Here is a 19,521-nt window from a genome sequence, read left to right as displayed (position 1 = left end):
GTCCAGTTGTTGAGAGTTTGTATCATGAATGGATGTTCAATTTTTACGAATGCTTTTTCTATATTGAGACAATCGTGTGATTTTTTTTCCTTTCGTTCAATTAATGTATCACATTTATTGATTTGCATATGTTGAACCATTTTTATATCTCGAGTTAATCTTAATTGATTATGATGAATAATCTTTTTAGTGTGCTACTAAATTAAGTTTGGTAATATTTCATTGAGTATTTTTGTACCAATATTCACCATGGCCTGATAAAATGAGTTTGGAAGTGTTCCCTTCTTTTCAGTTTTTGGGAAGAGTTTGGGAAGTATTGGTGCTAATTCTTTAAATATTTGGTAGATTTTACCAGTGAGTCCATCTGGTCCTGGGCTTTTCTTTGCTGCAAAATTGTTGATTACTGATTCAATCTCCTTACTCTATTAATAGTCTGTTCAGACTTCCTATTTCTTCATGATTCAGTCTTGGTAGGTTGTATGTTTCTAGGAATTTATTCATTTCTTCTAGAGTTTAATTTGTTATAATATATACTCTTCTAGAGTATATAATTTTCATAGTAACTTTATACTCCTTTTTGTGTCTGTTGTATCAAATGTAATGTGTCCTCCTCCCTTCCCAATTTTGAATCCTCTTTTATTCTTAGTTTCTCTAAGTTTCTCAATTTTATCTTTTCAAAAAACAGCTATTAGTTTTGTTGATCTTTCTATTTTTTTTCTGGTCTCCTTAATTTATTTTTCTCTGATCTTATTATTTCCTTCCTTCTGCTAACTTTGGGCTTATTTTTTCTTTTTCTAGTTTTTTGAGGCATAACATAGGTTATTTGAGATAGTCCTTTTTTTTTTTTTTTCTTAAGTTTAGATAGAGTGTGTGTGGGTGTGCATGTTAGCGGGGGAAGGGTAGAAAGAAAGGGACGGAGAGAATCCCAAGCAGGCTCCACACTGTCCACACAGAGCCCACCTCAGGGCTCAAATTCACAAACTGTGAGGTCATGACCTGAGCCAAAATCAAGAGTTGGATGCTTAACTGACTGAGCCACTCAGGCACCCCTTTGTATTTTTTAAGTAAGCTCCACCCCCAACATGGGCTTAAACTCGTGACCCTGAGATTAAGAGTTGCATGGTCTCACCTGGGTGGCTTAGTCGGTTGAGCACCCGACTTTCACTTAGGTCATGATCTCGTGGTTCGTGGGTTCGGGCCCCGCGTCGGGCTCTGTGCTGACTGCCAGCTCAGAGCCTGGATCCTGTTTCAGTCTGTGACTCCCTCTCTCTCTGACCCTCCCCTGCTCATGCTGTTTCTCTCTCTCTCGCCTAGAAATAAATAAAACATTTAAAAAAAAAAATTAAAAAAAAAAAGAGTTGCATGGTCTACTGACTAGGCAACCAGGCGCCCTTATTTGAAATAATTTTAATATAAACATGTATCCCATCAGCTTCCTTCTTAGAAGTACTTTTGCTGTATCCCCTTAGTTTTACTATGTTTTATTTCTATTTTGATTTGTTTCAAGATATTTTTGATTTTGATTTTTTTTACCTATTGCTTACTTAGTGCTATGTTGTTTATTTCCTTATATTTGTGAATTTTCCAGATTTCCTCTTAATGATGACTATTATGATTGGACAAGATATTTGGTATGATTTCAGTCTTCTTAAATTTGCTAATTGTTGTGTGACCTAACATATGGTATACCCCAGAGAATGCTTCTTGTGCACTTGAGATGTATTCAGCTGCTACTGAATGGTCTATATACGTCTGTTTCATCCATTTTGTCTAAAGTATAAGTAGTTCAAGTCCAATTTTTTAAATTGATTTTCTGCCTGAATAATCTCTTCATTGCTGAAAGTGAGTTGTTAATGTCCCCTACTATTATTGTGTTGTTTATTTTTCCTTCAAATCAGGTGCTCTGATGTTGAGTGCATACAGACATATCTTGTTTTATTGCACTTTGCAGACTGCTTTTTTTCTTTTTTTTTTTACATATTGAAGCAAGTCTGTTGGCACTATTTTTTCAACAGCACTTGCTCACTTCATGTCTCTGTCACATTTTAGTAATTATCACACCATTTCAAACTTTTTCATTGTTATTTGTTTATGGTGATCTGTGATCAGTGATTATAAGTCCCTGAAAGTTAAGATAATGGTGAGTATTTTTTAGCAGTATTTTTTATTAAGCTATGTACATTGTGTTTTTAGACATAATGCTGTTGTACACTTAACAGTCTACAGTATAGCGTAAACATAACTTTTATCTGTACTGGAAAACCAAAAAATTCATTTGACTCACTTTTCCAGTGGTTCTGGAACCTACCCATATCTCCAAGGTGTCTGTATATATGTACAATTGTATTCTCTTGATGAGCTGACCCAGTTATCATTATATAATGGCCTTTATTACAGCTTTTGAGTTGAGGTTTTGAGTTTCTTTGACATTAGTATCGCTATTCCTGCACTCTTTTGGTTTCCACTTACATGAAATTTCTTTTTACATCCCTTCATCTTGAGCCTGTGTGTGTCCTTGAAGCTGAAGTGAATCTCTTATAGGCAGTATATAGCTGGGTCTTGTTTTCTATCCATTCAGCCATTCTGCGCCATTTCATTGGAGAATTTAATCCATTTACACTTAGAGTAATTTATTATAGGTAAGTACTTACTGATGCCATCTTATTAATGTTTGCTGGCTATTCCTCTCTTGCTGTCTACCTTTGTGAATTTATGATTTTCCATATTGCTCTGGTTTGAATCCCTTCTCTTTACCTTTTGTGTATCTATTGTAGGTTTTTGCTCTGTGGTTACCATGACTTATCTTCTCTTTCTAAGAAACTTTTTTCTATAGAACCAGTTGTATTCTGACTTAACTGTAACTACATATCTACCAAGTAATTTATCTTTTGATTACTTGTGTCATCATCAAACAAAAATAAATAGATTAAAAAGTAAAGTATTGAAAATAGCAAAGATAGTGTTGAAATTACAGAGCAAATTAGAGTAAGGAATTTGTCCTACAACCATATATTAAAACACATTAAGCTACAATAGTTATTACAAACTGACAGACAAGTAATAGAGACCAGAATAGATAACTCTAAAACTTAATACATATTTAAACTTATGTAGAAGGCATCACAGACCAATGAAAAATGAATGGGCATTATTCTTTAATGCTGTAGAAAAATAATTTTCATCACTTCATACATCAGCATATATTCCTAAAAGATTTAAAGAATCAATTGATAAAAATAAAACTACCAAAAAAAACATAGATGATAATATAAGTACTTTATTCAATTTGGTTAAAATATTTCCAAAATAGGGCACATGGGTGGCTCAGTCGGTTAAGCATCCAATTTCAGCTCAAGACGTGATCTCACAGTTCGTGGGTTCAAGCCCCACCTCAGGCTCTGTGCTGAAAGCTCATAGCCTGGAGCCTATTTCAGATTTTGTGTCTTTCTCTCTGTTCTTCCTCCGTTCACACTCTTTCTCTCTCAAAATAAATAAATAAATATTTTGAAAAATATATTTGCAAAGCATTAAATCAATAGAAGAAATTACAAAGGGCATGACAGTATTCTTGATTACCTAAAATATTAGGGCTTTTAAGTCAGAAACCATTATAAACAAACTCCAGATGACAAATTGGGGGGAAGTGTTTTCAGCAAAAGGACACATTAATATCCTTAATTTGTAAGATATTTATAGACTAATAATTTAAGATAAATTTCAAGGTTAAAATGGACACAGACATTTCATAGAAGAAATAAAATTTGACAGCTATGGTAATACGGTCCAATAAAAAGGAATTTTACCAAAATTATTAGCCATGCTTATCTCTGGTATAGGGAGATTCAGGTTTATCATCCTTCTCTGTGTTTTTCAGTATTTTCAGTATGGAGTATTTTTATAATTAGGAAATCTGTAAGCATAACCTTTAAAGCCATTCAGTATGTCAGGGTGAATTAACATATTATTTGATAATATATATCAAGAGTCATTAAAAATACTGCTTATCAGGATACTGGGTGACTCAGTTGGTTAAACATCTGACTTCACCTTAGGTCATAATCTCACAGTTCATGGATTTGAGCCCCACATCCAGCTTTGTGCTGACAGCCTAGAGCCTGCTTCAGATTCTGTCTCTCTCTGCCCCTTCCCTGCTGTGCTCTGTCTCTCTCTCCCTCCCAAAAATAAACATAAAAAAATTTTTTTAAATACTGCTTATCATTAAATTAGTATTTCCATTTTTAAGGAATGGATAAGTATTTATCATAGGGAAATAATTGTAAAGGTGAAGGAGCGGGAACTGTCTTCATGAATAGGCTCCCTATTCTTTATTATAATGAAACATTAAAATCTGAAGTTTTAAGAATTACAATAATTCAACCTAATAGAATATTAGGTAGCCATTAAAAATAATGATCATAGGGGTGCCTGGGTGGTTCATTCAGTTAAGAGTGTTCAACTCTTGATTTTGGCTCCTTCAACTCTTGATTTCAACTCTTGATTTCCGATCTTCATGGTTTGTGAGATTGAGCTGCGCTGACAGCAAGGAGTCTGGGATTCTCTCCTTTTCTCTGCCCCTCCCCCACTTGTGTGCACATACTCTCTTTCAAAGTAAAGAAACATTCTTTAAAATAACCATAGAAGACAGTAATTAATGTGAGGGGAATGCTGACATTATATGAAGTCACAAATGCAGAATCCAAAATTGCATCTATATTTTACTTACACCAATTTTAACACATACATGAATAAGATAAGTCATGGAGCTGAAAAGTGCAGCATAGGAAATATGGTCAATAATATTGTAATAATGTTGTATGGTGACAGATGACTGCATTTACTGTGGTAAACATTAAGGAATGTGTAGAGTTCTCTGATCACCATATCGCGTATCTGAACTGGTATAACATTGTATATCAACTGTAATTTTTTAAAAATTTAATTTTTGTTAAGTTTATTTCTGAGAGAGCATGCTTGCACACGTGAGCGGGGGAGGGGCAGAGAGAAAGGAAAACAGGATCAGAAGCAGGCTCTGTGCAGACAGTAGAGAGCCTGATGTGGGGCTCAAACTCACAAACCATGAGATCATGACCAGAGCCAAAGTCAGATGTTTTTTAATTTAAAAATGAAACATAGGGGTGCTTGCATGGCTCAGTTACTTAGGTGTCCAACTCTTGATTTCCACCTCAGATCATGATCTCATGGTTCATGAGTTTGAGCTCCGCATTAGGTTCTGCACTGATAGGTCAGAGCCTGCTTGGAATTCTCACCCTTCTCCTACGCTCTGTTCCTCACCTCCCCCCGCGCCCCCCCCCACACATTCATGTGCAGGTTCTCTCAAAATAACTTAACACTGAAAAAAATCATAGGGGTGACTGGGTGGCTCAGTCAGTTAAACATCCAACTTGGGCTGAGGTCATGATATCACAATTCATGGGTTTGAGTCCTGCATCAGACTGTGCTGACAGCTTGGAGCCTGGAGCCTGCTTCAGATTCTGCGTCTCCCTCTCTCTGCCCGCACCACTTGCAGTCTTTCTCTCTCAAAATAAATTTTAAAAACATTTAAAAAAGTAAAGAGAAAAGCATTATTTTAAAAAAATCATAAAGAAGAAAATAACATGTTGAGGTGCCTGGGTGGTTCAGTTGATTAAGCATCTGACTCTTGGTTTCTGTTCGGGTCATGATCTCACAGTCATGAGATTGAGCCCCGCATTGGGCTCTCTGCTGAATGTGGAGACTGCTTGGGATTCTCTCTCTGTCCCTCCACCATTCATGCACATGTGCTCTCTCTCTCACAAAATAAATATTTAAATAAACTTTAAAAAATGAAATACATGCATGAAATACAAATAAAGGAGAAGGAAAAATTAAAATAGCTAATTTTTAAAATATGTTGAGATTACAAGGGTTTTTCTTCCTATTTGTGTTTTTATTCTATTTTGTTTTGTTATAAAACTGGGAGATGGGGAGCCAACATGCATACAGAGGAAGAACAAAGTAAATTCTGTGTCCCTCTTCTTTCTACAATTAAATATCTCTCTAGGAAATTTATTTCCTCTTCCCACTAAAAAGCCTATAATCTATTAATGTCATTAAGTGAGAGATGATATCTGTTGTTTACCTTCAAATACATTCAGATAAAGATGGATTGATGGATGTGCAAATAATGTAATAAAGGACATAGAGCAAAACATTGGTAATAATTGAATCTCTGTGGTGGGTGTATGGGTATTCACCTGACATGTTCAACTTCTGTAGTTTTGAAAAATGTTCATAATAAGATGTTAGAGAAAAGATTACTTTGAATACTTTGTGGGGGAAATGAGAAAAATAATAGCTAGGGCTTTTTTTTTTTTTAATTTACAGGCAGTATTCACAGAGAAGTTTTTATTTTCTGCCTGCATTATCAATCAACATATGTACAGCAGGCAGTGAAATATTGTCATTAAGGTAGCACATGCCATTGAAATTTATTGTATTTTCCTCTCTCTCTCTCTTTCTCTGTCTTCGTGTGTGTGCACACAGCTACTTTGTTTTTCTTTATCTTACGAAAGACAGTCGTTTCCTAACCATAAATATTATGAACAAGACTACTTCGGAAGTGTGGTTGATAGATGGCCTAAGCCCTTGGGACCCGCCAGTACTTATCCAGAAGCGAATACATGGCGTCCTTTACTATGTTGAACACAGAGATGACGAATTGTACATTCTCACAAATGTTGGCGAGCCTACAGAATTCAAGGTAATCCTGGATTCTCCTTGTCCGTATATGGTTTGTTCAAAAGTATCACACTTCCATCAACAACATTCCTTGCTCTAAGAGTTAACTGTTCTGTAGACTTTTGGTAAACTGTAGAAATTGATGCTACCTTCCCATGCATAACCAATCCCATTGCTCTTCCTTTAGCTATGATGCCTCTACATGCTGTAATTGTGCCTAAAAAAGTTGGTAGATGAAACCTACATTATCCTGATTATATCAGTTATGAAAGCCAAACTTAGTGATTTGAAAGAACAAACTTTTATAAATTCATGGCTTTGTATGTTAGCAATTTGGATTGATCTCAGCGAGGCAGTTCTGCTGGTCCCAGCGGGCTCCTTAATGCTGGCTGCCAAATGCCTTCACTCAGCCAGCCACTGGTTCGCTGTGAGGTAAGCACTGGGCCATGCTGTCTCACCGCACAGCAGGCTAGCCTGGCCTCATTCACTTGGTGACGGTCACACTGCAGCCCTGGTGCTTTCTCTGGCTTTCCTGGATGCTGTAGTTACCGCATGCTGTTACCCAGATCTCTTCTGACTTTGTTCCACACAGCTCATGAGAACAGCAGCTGATAGCCCTGCTATTATGAATTGGGATTTATTTTTCACAATGAAGAGAAATACCAAAGTTATAGACTTGGACATGTTTAAGGACCACTGCGTTCTATTCCTGAAGCACAGCAATCTACTTTACGTTAATGTGATTGGTCTGGCTGATGACTCGGTTCGGTCTCTGAAGGTATGTTTATTTCTCCAAAAACAGTACGGTCAATCAAAATACACCCAGTTCAGTGTCACAGGACATCACATTTCGAGTAATAGCAAGGTACTATCTCTTGAATTTAATTTCAGTGAAACTTGGTATACTGGGTCTTCTCATGTTTAGGAGATTTTTTTTTAATATTTTTTATTTATTTCTAGGAGAGAGAGAGAGAGCGTGAGCAGGGGAGGGTCAGAGAGAGAGGGAGACACAGACTCTGAAATAGGCTCCAGGCTCTGAGCTGGCAGTCAGCACAGAGCCCGACGCGGGGCTCGAACCCACGAACCGCGAGATCATGACCTAAGCGAAAGTCAGACGCTTAACCGACTAAGCCACCCAGGCGCCCCTAGGAGATTTATTTTAAACTTATTTAGAGGACCTTGCTTTCTAATAAACTGTTAAAATACTGTCTTACAGCATGAACTTGGAAAGTAGAGTCCAGTGTCATATTCTCTTTCTATATATCCCTATATGCCCTACATCTCTACATCTTTAGGTGTACTATTCACTCAGGCCAGCTTGCTGGCTAGTGCCTACTCCGCTGCTGCTGCCCCCCCTGTCCCAGACCCCGTCTGGGGATAAGTAGGCATGCCCACCATATTTCTGCCTTGGAAGAAACACCATCTTCTTTTTGTTAGTTTTCTTACCTGTGGCAGGTGGGAGGGGAGGGGGGCGCAGTGGCCAAGAAACCTTTGGTCTCTTTCAGTACGGGGTGGCAGAGGTCTCCTCTGCAGCACTGCTGGGATGGTGGCATATTTGCCTGGCAGGCTGACTTGCTGAGATTGCTGAGAACGATAATCTGCCTCCACAAGTGAACTTGTTAAAATTGGTGAATGCCAGCCTTACAGCCCAGTTTTAAAGCAGCATTAACATGTAGTTTAGATAACAGGTGCTAAAGGGAGGGGAAAGGCCTCCATTTTATTTGATATTGGAAAGAGTCGTTAAACCAGTTTACCACTTATACCTAGCTTGGGAGCCTAGCCCAAGTGGAGAGAGAAATGCCATTTGAGCATCTTGTTTGGTTAGATTTTTATCCCAAATAATTGAAATCATTGCTTTTTTTTTTTACGCTTAAAACTTATTTTGAGAGTGAGTGAGAGAGTACGAGCAGGGGGAGGGACAGAGAGAGAGAATCCCAAGCAGGCTCCTTGCTCAGCGAAGAGTCTGTCACTGGGGCCAATCTGACAACTGCAAGATCTGAGCCAGAATCAAGAGTTGAACACTTCACTGGCTGAGCCAGCTCCCCAAGTTCTATATATACTCTAGATACTGTCCCTTTATCAGCTATATCATTTTAACCCTTTGTCAGATATATAATTTGCAAATAGCTTCTCCCATTCTGTAGGTTGCCTTTTAGTTTTGCTGTTTCCTTTGGTTTATTTTCGCTTTTTATTTCCCTTCCCTTGTCTAGAAAAAAGTTGCTCTGGCCAGTGTCAGAAAACTTGACCTCCTGTGCTCTCTTCTAGAATATCTATGGTTTCAGGTCTCACATCTAGGTCTTAAATCAATTTTGAATTTGTTTTTGTGTACGGTGTAAAAAGGTGGTCCAGTGTCATTATTTTGCATGCTGTGTACAGTTTTCCCAACACCATTTGTTGAAAAGACTGTCTTTTTCCCATTGGATATCATTTCCTGCTTTGTCAAACATTAATTTATCGTATAGTTGTGGGTTTGTTTCTGGTTTTATTTTCTGTTCTGTTGATCTATATGTCTATTTTTGTGCCAGTATCTACTGTTTAGATCACTGAAGCTTTGTGATATAACTTGAAATCCAGATTTGTGATGCCTCCAGCTTTGCTTTTCTTTTTCAAGATTGTGTTGGCTATTTGAAGCTTTTTATGGTTCCATACAGATTTGAGGATTGTTTTTTCTAGTTCGGTGAAAAGTGCTGTTAGTATTTTGATAGAGATTGCATTAAATGTATAGATTGCTTTGGATAGTATAGACATTTCAACAATATTTTTTTCCAATCCATGAGCATGAAATATCTTTCCATTTGTGTCATCTCTAATTTCTTTCATCAATGTTATAATTTATAGTTTATAGAGTCTAGACACTTCACCTCTTTAGGTTTATTCCTAGGTATCTTACTATTTTTGGTGTAGTTGTAAATTGGATTATTTTCTTGATTTTCTGCTGCTTCATTATTGGTGTATAGAAATGCAACACATTTCTGTAGATTGATTTTGTATCCTGCAACTTTCATGAACTCATTTCTCAGTTCCAGCAGCCTTTTGGTGGAGTCTTTCAAGTTTTCTATTTCTAGTATCATGTCATCTCCAAATTGTGAAAATTTTACTTTTTCCTTACCGATTTGGATGCCTTTTATTTCTTTTTGTTATCTGAGTGCTGTGGCTAGGACTTCCAGAACTCTATTGAATAAAAGTGGTGAGAGTGGACATCCTGATTTGTTCCTGACCGTAAGGAAAGGCTCTAGGTTTTTCCCCAGTTAGGATGATGTTACTTGTGGAATTTTAATAAAGGGCCTTTTTTATGTTGAGCCATGTTTCTTCTAAACCTACTTTGTTGAGGGGTTCTTTTTTTTTTTTTTTTATCTTGAGTAGATGTTTTTTTCTGCATCTACTAAAATGATCATGTGATTCTTCTACTGATGTGGTTTGTTACACTGATTGATTTGCGAATATTGAACCATTCTTGCAACCCAAGAATAAATCCCACTTGGTCATGGTGAATGATGTTTTTAATGTATTGTTGGATTCAGTTTGCTAGTATTTTGTTGAGGATTTTTACATCTATGTTCATTAGGGATATTGGTCTGTAGGTCCTTTTTTTGTGGTGTCTTTGTGTGGTTTTGGTATCTGAATAATGCTGGCTTCATAGAATGAATTTGGAGGTTTTCTGTTTGTTTGTTTTAATTTTTTTTAATGTTTTTTATTATTTCTAGGAGAGAGAGAGAGAGACAGCGTGAGCAGGGGAGGGTCAGAGAGAGAGGGAGTCACAGATTGAAACAGGCTCCAGGCTCTGAGCTGGCAGTCAGCACAGAGCCTGACGCGGGGCTCGAACCCACGAACTGCGAGATCATGACCTAAGCGAAAGTCGGACGCTTAACCGACTAAGCCACCCAGGCGCCTCTGTAATTGTATTTCTTTAGTCCTTTCTATTTTTTTCTTGAGAAGTCTGGCTAGAGGTTTATCAACTTTATTTACTTTTTTTTTTTTTCCAAAGAAACAGCTCCTCATTTCATTGATCTGTTCTATTATAGTCGTTTTGTTTTGTTTTTAGTTTCTATATCACTTATTTCTGCTCTAATCTTTATTACTTCCTTCCTTCTGCTGGTTTTAGTTTTTTGTTGTTGTTCTTCTTTTTCTAGCTCCTTTAGGTGTGAGATTAGATTATTGAGATATTTCTTGCTTCTTACTATAGGTCTATATTGCTATAAATTTCCCTCTTAGAACCACTTTTGCTGCATCCCAAAGGTTTTGAACCATTGTGTGTTCATTTTCATTTGTTGCCATGTACTTTTTTATTTCTTTTATTTCCTGGTTGACTCATTCATTGTTTAGGAGCATGTTATTTAACCTCCATGTATTTGTGGTCTTTCCAGATTTTTTTCTTATAGATTTTTTTCTTCTAGTTTCATAGTGCTGTAGTCAGAAAAGATGCATGGTATAACTGATCTTTTTAAATTTGTTGAGGATTGTTTTGTGGCCTAATAAGAGATGAATGTTCCAGGTGCACTTGAAAAAAAAAAAAATGTGTATTCTGCTGTTTTAGGATGGAATAGTCTGAATATATCTGTTAAATCCATTTGATCCAGTGCATCATTCAAAGCCATTGTTTCCTTGTTGATTTTCTGTTTAGTTCATCTGTTGATGTTAAGTGAGATGTGAAAGTCCCTACTGTTGTTGTATTATCACCGATTAGTTCCTTTATGTTTCTTATTAACTGTTTTATGTATTTGGGTCCTTTTGTGTTGGGTGCATATATTTTATAATTATTATATCTTCCTTTGTTGTCCCCTTTGTGATTATATAGTGTCCTTCTTTGTCTCTTATTACAGTCTTTGTTTTAAAATTGATTTTGTCTGATATCAGTACTTCCTACACAAGCTTTTCTTTGACATCCATTTGCATGATCAATGTTTCTCCATTCTCTCACTTTCAATCTACATGTGTTTTGAGATCGAAAATGAGTTTGCTGTAGGTAGCATCTGATGGGTCTTGTTCTTTATTCATTCTGTCACCCTGTGTCTTTTGATTAGAGCATTTAGTTCATTTATATTTAAAGTAATCATTGATAGGTATGTATTTTTTGCCATTTTATTACTTATTTTATAGTGGTTTCTTAAGTTTTTCTCTGATCCTTTCTCCTCTTTCTTTCAGGGTTTGCTGGTTTTCTTTAGTGATATATTTGGATTTCTTTCTCTTTATTCTTTGCATACTTATTAATAGTTTTTGATTTGTGATTACCATTAGGTATTTATATAGCCTTTTCTGCATATAGCAGAAGTCTATATTAAGTTGATTGTGGCTTAAGTTTGAACCCATTCTTTACTCCTCCCCCACCCAAGTTTTAGATATATGGTGTCATATTTTACATCATTTTATTTTGTGAGTTCCTTAAATGATTTTTTATAGAAATATTCATTTTTAGTAGTTTTGTGTTTCCTACCTTTATACTATCATTTTTGGTCTTTCCACTCAGAGAATCCCATTTAATATTTCTTGCAGGGCTGGTTTTATGGTCATGAACTCCTTTAGTTTTTGTTTGGGAAACTCTTTTATTTCCTTCTATTCTGAGTCATAGCCTTCTTGGATATAGTTTTCTTGGCGGCAAGTTTTTCCTATTCAGCATTTTTTATACGTCATGCCACTCTTTTCTAGCTTGGAAAGTTTCTGCTGAAAAGCCCACTGATAGCCTTATGGGTTTCCTTTATATATAACTGTCTTTTGTCCTGCTATTTTTTATAAAATTTTTTTAAGGTTTATTTATTTTTGAGAGAGAGAGAGCGTGCAAGGGGGGAAGGGGTAGAGAGAAAGAGAGGGAGACACAGTATCCAAAGCAGACTTCAGGCCCTGAGCTGTCAGCACAGAATCTGATGTCGGGTTTGAACCAATGAACCCATGAACCATGAGATCATGACGTAAGCTAAAGTCTGACACTTAACCAACTGAGCCACCCAGGTGCCCCTTGTCTTGCTACTTTTTTTCTTTAGTATTTTTTATCAATATATTTTGCATTTTAATTACAATGTGTCTTGGTATGGGTCTGCTTTTGATTTTTATTCAGGGGAAGGGGGGTGGTTCTCTGTGCATCCTGGATCTGGAGATCTCTTTCCATCTCCAGATTAGAGAAGACTTCTTCAAATAAATTCTCTGTCCCCTTTTCTCTCTCTTCTTCTTATGGGACTCCTAGAATACAACTGTTGTTATGTTTGATGGAGTCACTGAGTTCTCTTAAGTCTATTCTTATTTTTCATAATTCTTTTTTCTCTCTTTTGTTCAGCTTGATTACTTTCCATTACTCTGTCTGCTAGGTGATTAATTTATTCCTCTGCTTCTTCCCGCCTGCTATTCATTGTATTAGGCATATTTCTTACTTGTTTATTGAACCCTTTATCTCTGCTATGTTATTCTTTATCTGTGCTAATAGTTTCACTGATACCCACAATTCTTTTCTCAAGTCCAGTGAGTATCCTTATGATCATTGCTTGAAATTCTCCTTCAGGCACAGAGATTTTAGGATAGTTTAGCTTTGAGAAGAATGCTGGTGCAATTTTGATTGGGCTTGCAGTGAATGTGTAGATTGCTTTGGGTAGTATTGACATTTTAACAATATTTATTCTTCCAATCCATGAGCATGGAATGTTTTTCTATTTCTTCAATTGTGTCTTCTTCAATTTCCTTCATAAGTTTTCTATAGTTTCAGTATACAGATTGTCTATATCCTTGGTTAGGTTTATTCCTCTGTATATTATGGTGCTTGGTGCACTTGTGAATGGGATCAGTTTCTTTATTTCTCTTTCTGTTGTTTCATTATTAGTGTATAAAAATGCACCCAATTTCTGTACATTGATTTTTGTACCCTGCAACTTTGCTGAATTCATGGATCAGTTCTAGAAGCAGACTTTTGGTGGAGTCTGTCAGGTTTTCCATGTAGAGTATGATGTCATCTGTGAAAAGTGAAAGCCTGACTTCATCTTTGCCAATTCTGATGCTTTTTATTTCATTTTGTTGTCTGATTGCTGATGCTAGGACCTCCAACACCATGTTAAACAACAATGATGAGTGTGGACATCCCTGTCGTGTTCCTGATCTCAGGGAGAAAGCTCTCAGTTCTTCCCTATTGAGGATGATATGAGCTGTGGGCTTTTATAATGTTTCAGTAGGTTCCTCCCATCCCAACTTTCTCCAGGGTTTTTATTAAGAAAGGATGCTGTATTTTCCAAATGCTTTTTCTGCATCTATTGACAGGATTGTATGGTTCTTTTCTTTTGTTAATGTGATGTATCACATTGATTGATTTGCGAATGTTGAACCAGCTCTGCAACCCTGGAATGAATCCCACTTCATCATGGTGAATAATTATTTTTATATGCTGTTGAATTCGATTTGCTGGTATCTTGTTGAGAAATTTCGTGTCCATATTCATCAGGGATACTGGCCTGTGGTTCTCTTTTTTTTGCTGGGTTTCTGCCTGGTTTGGGAATCAAAGTGATGCTGGCTTTGTAGAATGAGTCTGGAAGTTTCCCTTCCATTTAGTTTTTTGGAACAGCTTGAGAAAGATAGGTATTAACTCTGTTCTAAATGTCTGGTAGAATTCCCCAGGGAAGCCATCTGGTCCAGGACTTGTATTTGTTGGGAGATTTTTGATAACTGATTCAATTTCTTCACTAGTTATGGGTCTGTTCAAATTTTCTATTTCTTCTTGTTTGAGTTTTGGTAGTGTGTGGGTGTTTAGGAATTTGTCCATTTCTTCCATGTTGTCCAGTTTGTTGGCATATAATTTTTCATAGTATTGCCTGATAATTGCTTGTATTTCTGAGGGATTGGCTGTAATAAATACATTTTCGTTCATGATTTTATCTATTTGGTCCTCTCTCTTTGAGAAGCCTCGCTAGAGGCTTATCAATTTTGTTTATTTTCTCAAAAAAACCAACTCTTAATTTCATTGATCTATTCTACTGTTTTTTTAGATTCTGTATTCTTTATTTCATGGAAACTAAAGGACAGAAAAACTTGTGCCTCTGTGGACTTAGACACCCTGTACCGTCTTTCTGAGACCTGTTTGCACCACTAGTAGTGAGTAGCACTGGTGCTTTTTCCCCAGTAAGGTCTCCATTTGCTCACTCCCATTTATGCTTCCAGACTTCACAACTTTGAAATGTCACATGCTTCTTTCTGGTTTTATGGCTTTCACTTAAGTAGACAGATTATCCGTGAACATAATCCTCAATCTGAGGACAGTAAATTAGGAACTCTGTTTGAGAGATATTTTGAATATATATCCTTAGAGTGTTTCAGAAAGATAGAGTCTTTGGACTAATTGTAAGACATATGCTCTGTGAACATAAATTCTTTGGCTATAGTTTCTACAGGTTAGATGGTGTACTGTTTATGCACATAGCCCCCACCTACCCTTTTTGAATAATGCCAGCCAGTGACATTGCTGTGCCAGGACCTCTCATTTTCTTTCTACAGTTACTCAGGAAAGGAAAGGCAATTTTCTTTTCATGTTCTGACTCTCAGTACCATTTCTTACATTCTACCAGCCTGCTTACCAGAGTTCTTTGAAAGGTGTAAGAGGGATGTCAGTGGCTGGCTTGAAACTGGACCCTGCTGCTCTGAGAGAATAAACTTTGATTCCTTTTTTCTTAAAGTTAAGAATCCTAATCATTGTAGCTGTGAGGTTCTCAGAGTGGATGTGCCAGGAAAGGTTTTGTTCTGCACAACAGTTAGCCTGGGAGCTAAAGTTAGAAACAGATTGTAAATGCTTTAGTGCTGCTGAGCCAGTTTGTAGCCCTGGAATGACGACTGTCATCACTGCAGCTGTCCAGGCAGCAGGGGAAGGGCTGGTGGGTAAATCATTAAAAAAAACACCAGAGCAAGATTTCATGTTCTAGGAGAGTGGAGATCTGGAGATGTTGCTGGGTTCTGGAATTATTACTTGATTTGCTCTTATTCTTAACCATTTTACTACTCACCACCCAAGTCTATACCCAAAATAAACGTCTTTATTAAAGGAGATTTCATATAAATCCAGAGTCCTGATAAACCATTTTCCTATAATTTTTCCTTATTTTATTGGTCATTCATGTGAAGTCCTGTTCATCTCTTACTTGAAATATATGCTGTTGTGCTGAAATAATACTTAAATGAGGAATTATGTATAATGGATAGAAGTAAACTTGATGTCCACATCATCTTGTTTGCAACTGACTCAGAAATTTAATTAACAGTACTTAGTGTGTAGGTAAAAGAGTAAAAATAACTTTTATTTCTTTAGCTCCCTCCTTGGGCCTGTGGATTCATAATGGATACAAATTCAGACCCGAAGAACTGCCCCTTTCAGCTTTGCTCTCCGATACGTCCCCCAAAATACTACACATACAAGTTTGCAGAAGGCAAACTATTTGAGGAAACTGGGCACGAAGACCCAATCACAAAGACTAGTCGTGTTTTACGTCTAGAAGCCAAAAGCAAGGTCAGTCTTTGTAATCCCCACTGTGAGCCCCCGTCTACTGCATGCGTACTACTGTCAGGAATTGTGGAGTTGCTGCTGGACATTAGCACGGTTTTGTAAAGTGGATCTCACATACCACAGTAAGACCCAAATGATTTTTAGGGGATTTTTTTTAATACATATTTATTTTAACATGGCTTAGAAGATTTATCTAGCACATCAAGCCCTTGATTTCGTTAAGGCTTGTTCATCTTTGAGTTTTGAAAGTTGACTTAAAGAAATAGTCAAAGTTGATTTCTGGTTATGGCAAAAAATTGTGAAGGTGGAAAGCAGTTGACTAGAGTGCTTAAACCTAGTAGGGAAGATGATCGATGTTGAAGGATAAGTGCTGATGTGCTGACTGCTTCAAAGGAAGCCATGTTGAGTACAGTGGAAACCTGGCCAGGGACCTTACCTAGGCTGGAGGAATCACAGAAGGCTTCTGAGGAAGTGAGGTCCCAGGTAAGACCTCAAGGATGATTAAGAATTAAACTAAAACAGGTGCAGGAGGAATACATTTGTGTAGAGGTTCTAAATTGAGGGAAAAATAGTGCATTCAACAAGTATAAAGGAGGGGATGCCTGGTTCACTCAGTCTGAAAAGCATGCGGCTTTTGATCTCAGGGTCATGAGCTCAAGCCGCATGTTGGGTGTAGAGATTACTTAAATAAACAAATTTTCTTTAAGTATAAAGGAGGACAATGTGGCCAAAGTGTATAGTAAAAGAGGTAAGACTAAGAGCAGAGTGAAAAGTAGAAAAGAAAATTTGTGCAAATGAGGAACAAATTAATAAACTGTGACCTTGGATTTAAGGAATTTTCAGACCTTAGCATATCAAACATCAGATAATCTCACATGTGCTGGCAATGAATTGTGGCACAGCGTTTGTCTTCATGAATTTTTTTATTCATTGATTTTCTTTTAATATCTTTAGTTAAGTATATATATTTTTTAATAATATAAGAGAAATACACATTTCTTAGAATAAATTTATGTTTTCTATTTATTCCTGAGAGAGAGACCGCATGAGCAGGGAAGGGGCAGAGAGAGAAGGAGACACAGAATCCGAAGCAGGCTCCAGGCTCTGAGCTGTCAGCACAGAGCCCGACGCGGGGCTTGAACCCACGAACTGTGAGATCATGACCTGAGCCGAAGCCGAATGCTTAACCGACCGAGCCACTCATGTGCCCCGTATTTTAAAAAATGTTGTTAATGTTTTTCACATTTCTTAGAATATATACAAAAATGCAGAATATACAATGTTTAGGTGATTACTTTTTGATCTTATTTGCTGTACCTCTTAGATATAACTATTGTTTACCATTTATTGTATCACTTTCCAGATTTGGGTGTTTGGTTTTTTGTCAACAAAATATATGTTTACAGGGGTGCAGTCAGTTGAGCATTAGACTTCAGGTTAGGTAATGATCTCACAGTTCTTTAGTTCAAGCACCATATGGGGTCCTCCATTCTCAGCACACAGCAGGCTTCAGATCCTCTGTTCCTCTCTCTCTGCCCCTCCCCTTCTTACACTCAAAAAAAAGAGCGAGAGAGAGAGAAAATATATTTTTAGGCTTTGTTTTGCTTTAGAAATGTGGGACTATACCAGCCCATCAAAATGTTGTAGTTATCATACCCTAAGTGGAAAGAACAGTGAAGCTAAGTTCTTGGGGCACTCAGGGATGCTTCATGAATTAGGAAAGAAAGGAGACAGCTGCTAAATAGAAGCTGCAATAGCTTCCCACAGGCATTTTTGTACTGCTGATGAACTCAGATCCAGCCCATCACAGGATTTGGTACCCTCCTTAATCTCTCCCTTTTCATAAGTTCTCACCAGCAGGTTTTCCTCTGATTGTTGATTGAGGTTGGGGAAGAGGCAAGGAGATGAAAAGACAAAGATAATGTTATAGAGATTATGTCTTTTTTTTTTTTTTAACATTTATTTTTGAGAGAGAGACAAAGCATGAGCTGGGGAGGGTCAGAGAGAGAGGGAGACACAGAATCCGAAGCAGGCTCCAGGCTCTGAGCTGTCAGCACAGAGCCCAGTGTGGGGCTCAAACACGTGAACCATGAGATCATGACCTGAGCTGAAGTCGGATGCTTAACCGACTGAGCCACCCAGGCACCACTTAATGGAAGTCACTACCAAAAACTTAATTTTTTCCAATTAGCAAAGTTTTTTTTTTTAAAGAACATTCTAAGATTTTTTTTCCCTTCAAGTCTTTGTGAATGCTGTGTGTGTGTGCGTGCGCATTTTATTAACTTGCTTCATCTATTACAGTTTAAGGAGTTCCATGAATAGGTAAATATTTAACCTTTGAAGAAGATGAGGATGGATCTCAGTAGAGTTCAGTAAGAAATTCTGGTGCTGATGGTTGAGGATTCTGCCTACAGAGGACAGAAAATTGAGCGGTTAAAACTTCTTTAGTCGGCATATTTGTAAATATGCAAAGATGTGAAATGTCAGTATCTAGCCACAGGAGTGAGGAAATTACTATGCTAGTATGTCTTATCTTGATAGGTATATTTTGACTTATCATGAAAGAAAAAAATTACAGTAATAGTAGGTAGTAAAAAACTCTTTTAAATCACTTAACCTGTCACAGAAAGCTGCATTTCATAAACTGTTTCCAGCTTGAGTTGCTGCTCTTCTCTAGTTAGTATTGTGGTTCAGCAGAATAGCTGAAAATGGGAATAAACCATGACATATTTTAAAAGACCATACCTGTTGTCCTTTTTTTTTTTAAAGTAATTTCTATACCCAGCATGAGGCTTGAACTCATATCTACCAAGTATTACATGCTCCACCAACTGAGCTAGCCTGGCATCCCTCTGTTGTCTTCATTAAATGAAGTTTGTACTCAACATCAGTAAGCAATGCATAAAATTAGGGATAAACTGTTTTTAAAAGGCTTTTATTTACATTGCATAGTGACTCTTCATTTCCAGGATGGAAAATCCGTGCCAATGACCATTTTCCACAAAACGGACTCTGAGGACTTGCAGAAGAAACCTCTCCTGGTGCATGTATATGGAGCTTATGGAATGGACTTAAAAATGAATTTCAGACCTGAAAGACGGGTGTTGGTGGACGATGGATGGATATTAGCATATTGCCACGTTCGGTGAGTCAGTACATTTCACTGGCCATGTGAGAGTTGTTACAGATGTCCAGAACAATGCTGTATCACAGAGCAGAGCTTATTTTCTCATTGGTGGTCATTGAATTTATGTATTGCTGAACATGTGCTGAAAAAGTTGATTGAAGAGACTAGTTGATCCAAAAAGCAAAAGGGTAGATTTTAGGATCTTGTACCAGATTTC

The 19,521-nt window shown here is 37.1% G+C and overlaps 1 protein-coding gene across 4 annotated transcripts in view; it reads left to right on the top strand.

The window, feature by feature from the left end:
• The window catches only part of PREPL (prolyl endopeptidase like), an 82,761-nt gene that overhangs the window by 28,261 nt on the left and 34,979 nt on the right, over positions 1–19,521 (top strand). For all 4 annotated transcript variants that reach the window (XR_013331348.1, XR_013331347.1, XM_077749204.1 and 1 more), the window contains 4 exons: positions 6,523–6,739; positions 7,310–7,495; positions 15,983–16,180; positions 19,147–19,322. Coding sequence is in view for 2 of the 4 variants with exons in the window: in XM_077749204.1 (XP_077605330.1) it covers positions 6,523–6,739; positions 7,310–7,495; positions 15,983–16,180; positions 19,147–19,322 (777 nt within the window). In the remaining 2 variants the exon portion in view is untranslated. The remainder of the gene's footprint in view (positions 1–6,522; positions 6,740–7,309; positions 7,496–15,982; positions 16,181–19,146; positions 19,323–19,521) is intronic.

Source organism: Crocuta crocuta, unplaced genomic scaffold, assembly GCF_008692635.1.
Source record: "Crocuta crocuta isolate KB4526 unplaced genomic scaffold, BGI_CrCroc_1.0 scaffold118, whole genome shotgun sequence".
NCBI lineage: Eukaryota > Metazoa > Chordata > Mammalia > Carnivora > Hyaenidae > Crocuta > Crocuta crocuta.
This window is presented reverse-complemented; position numbering and strand designations above follow the sequence as displayed.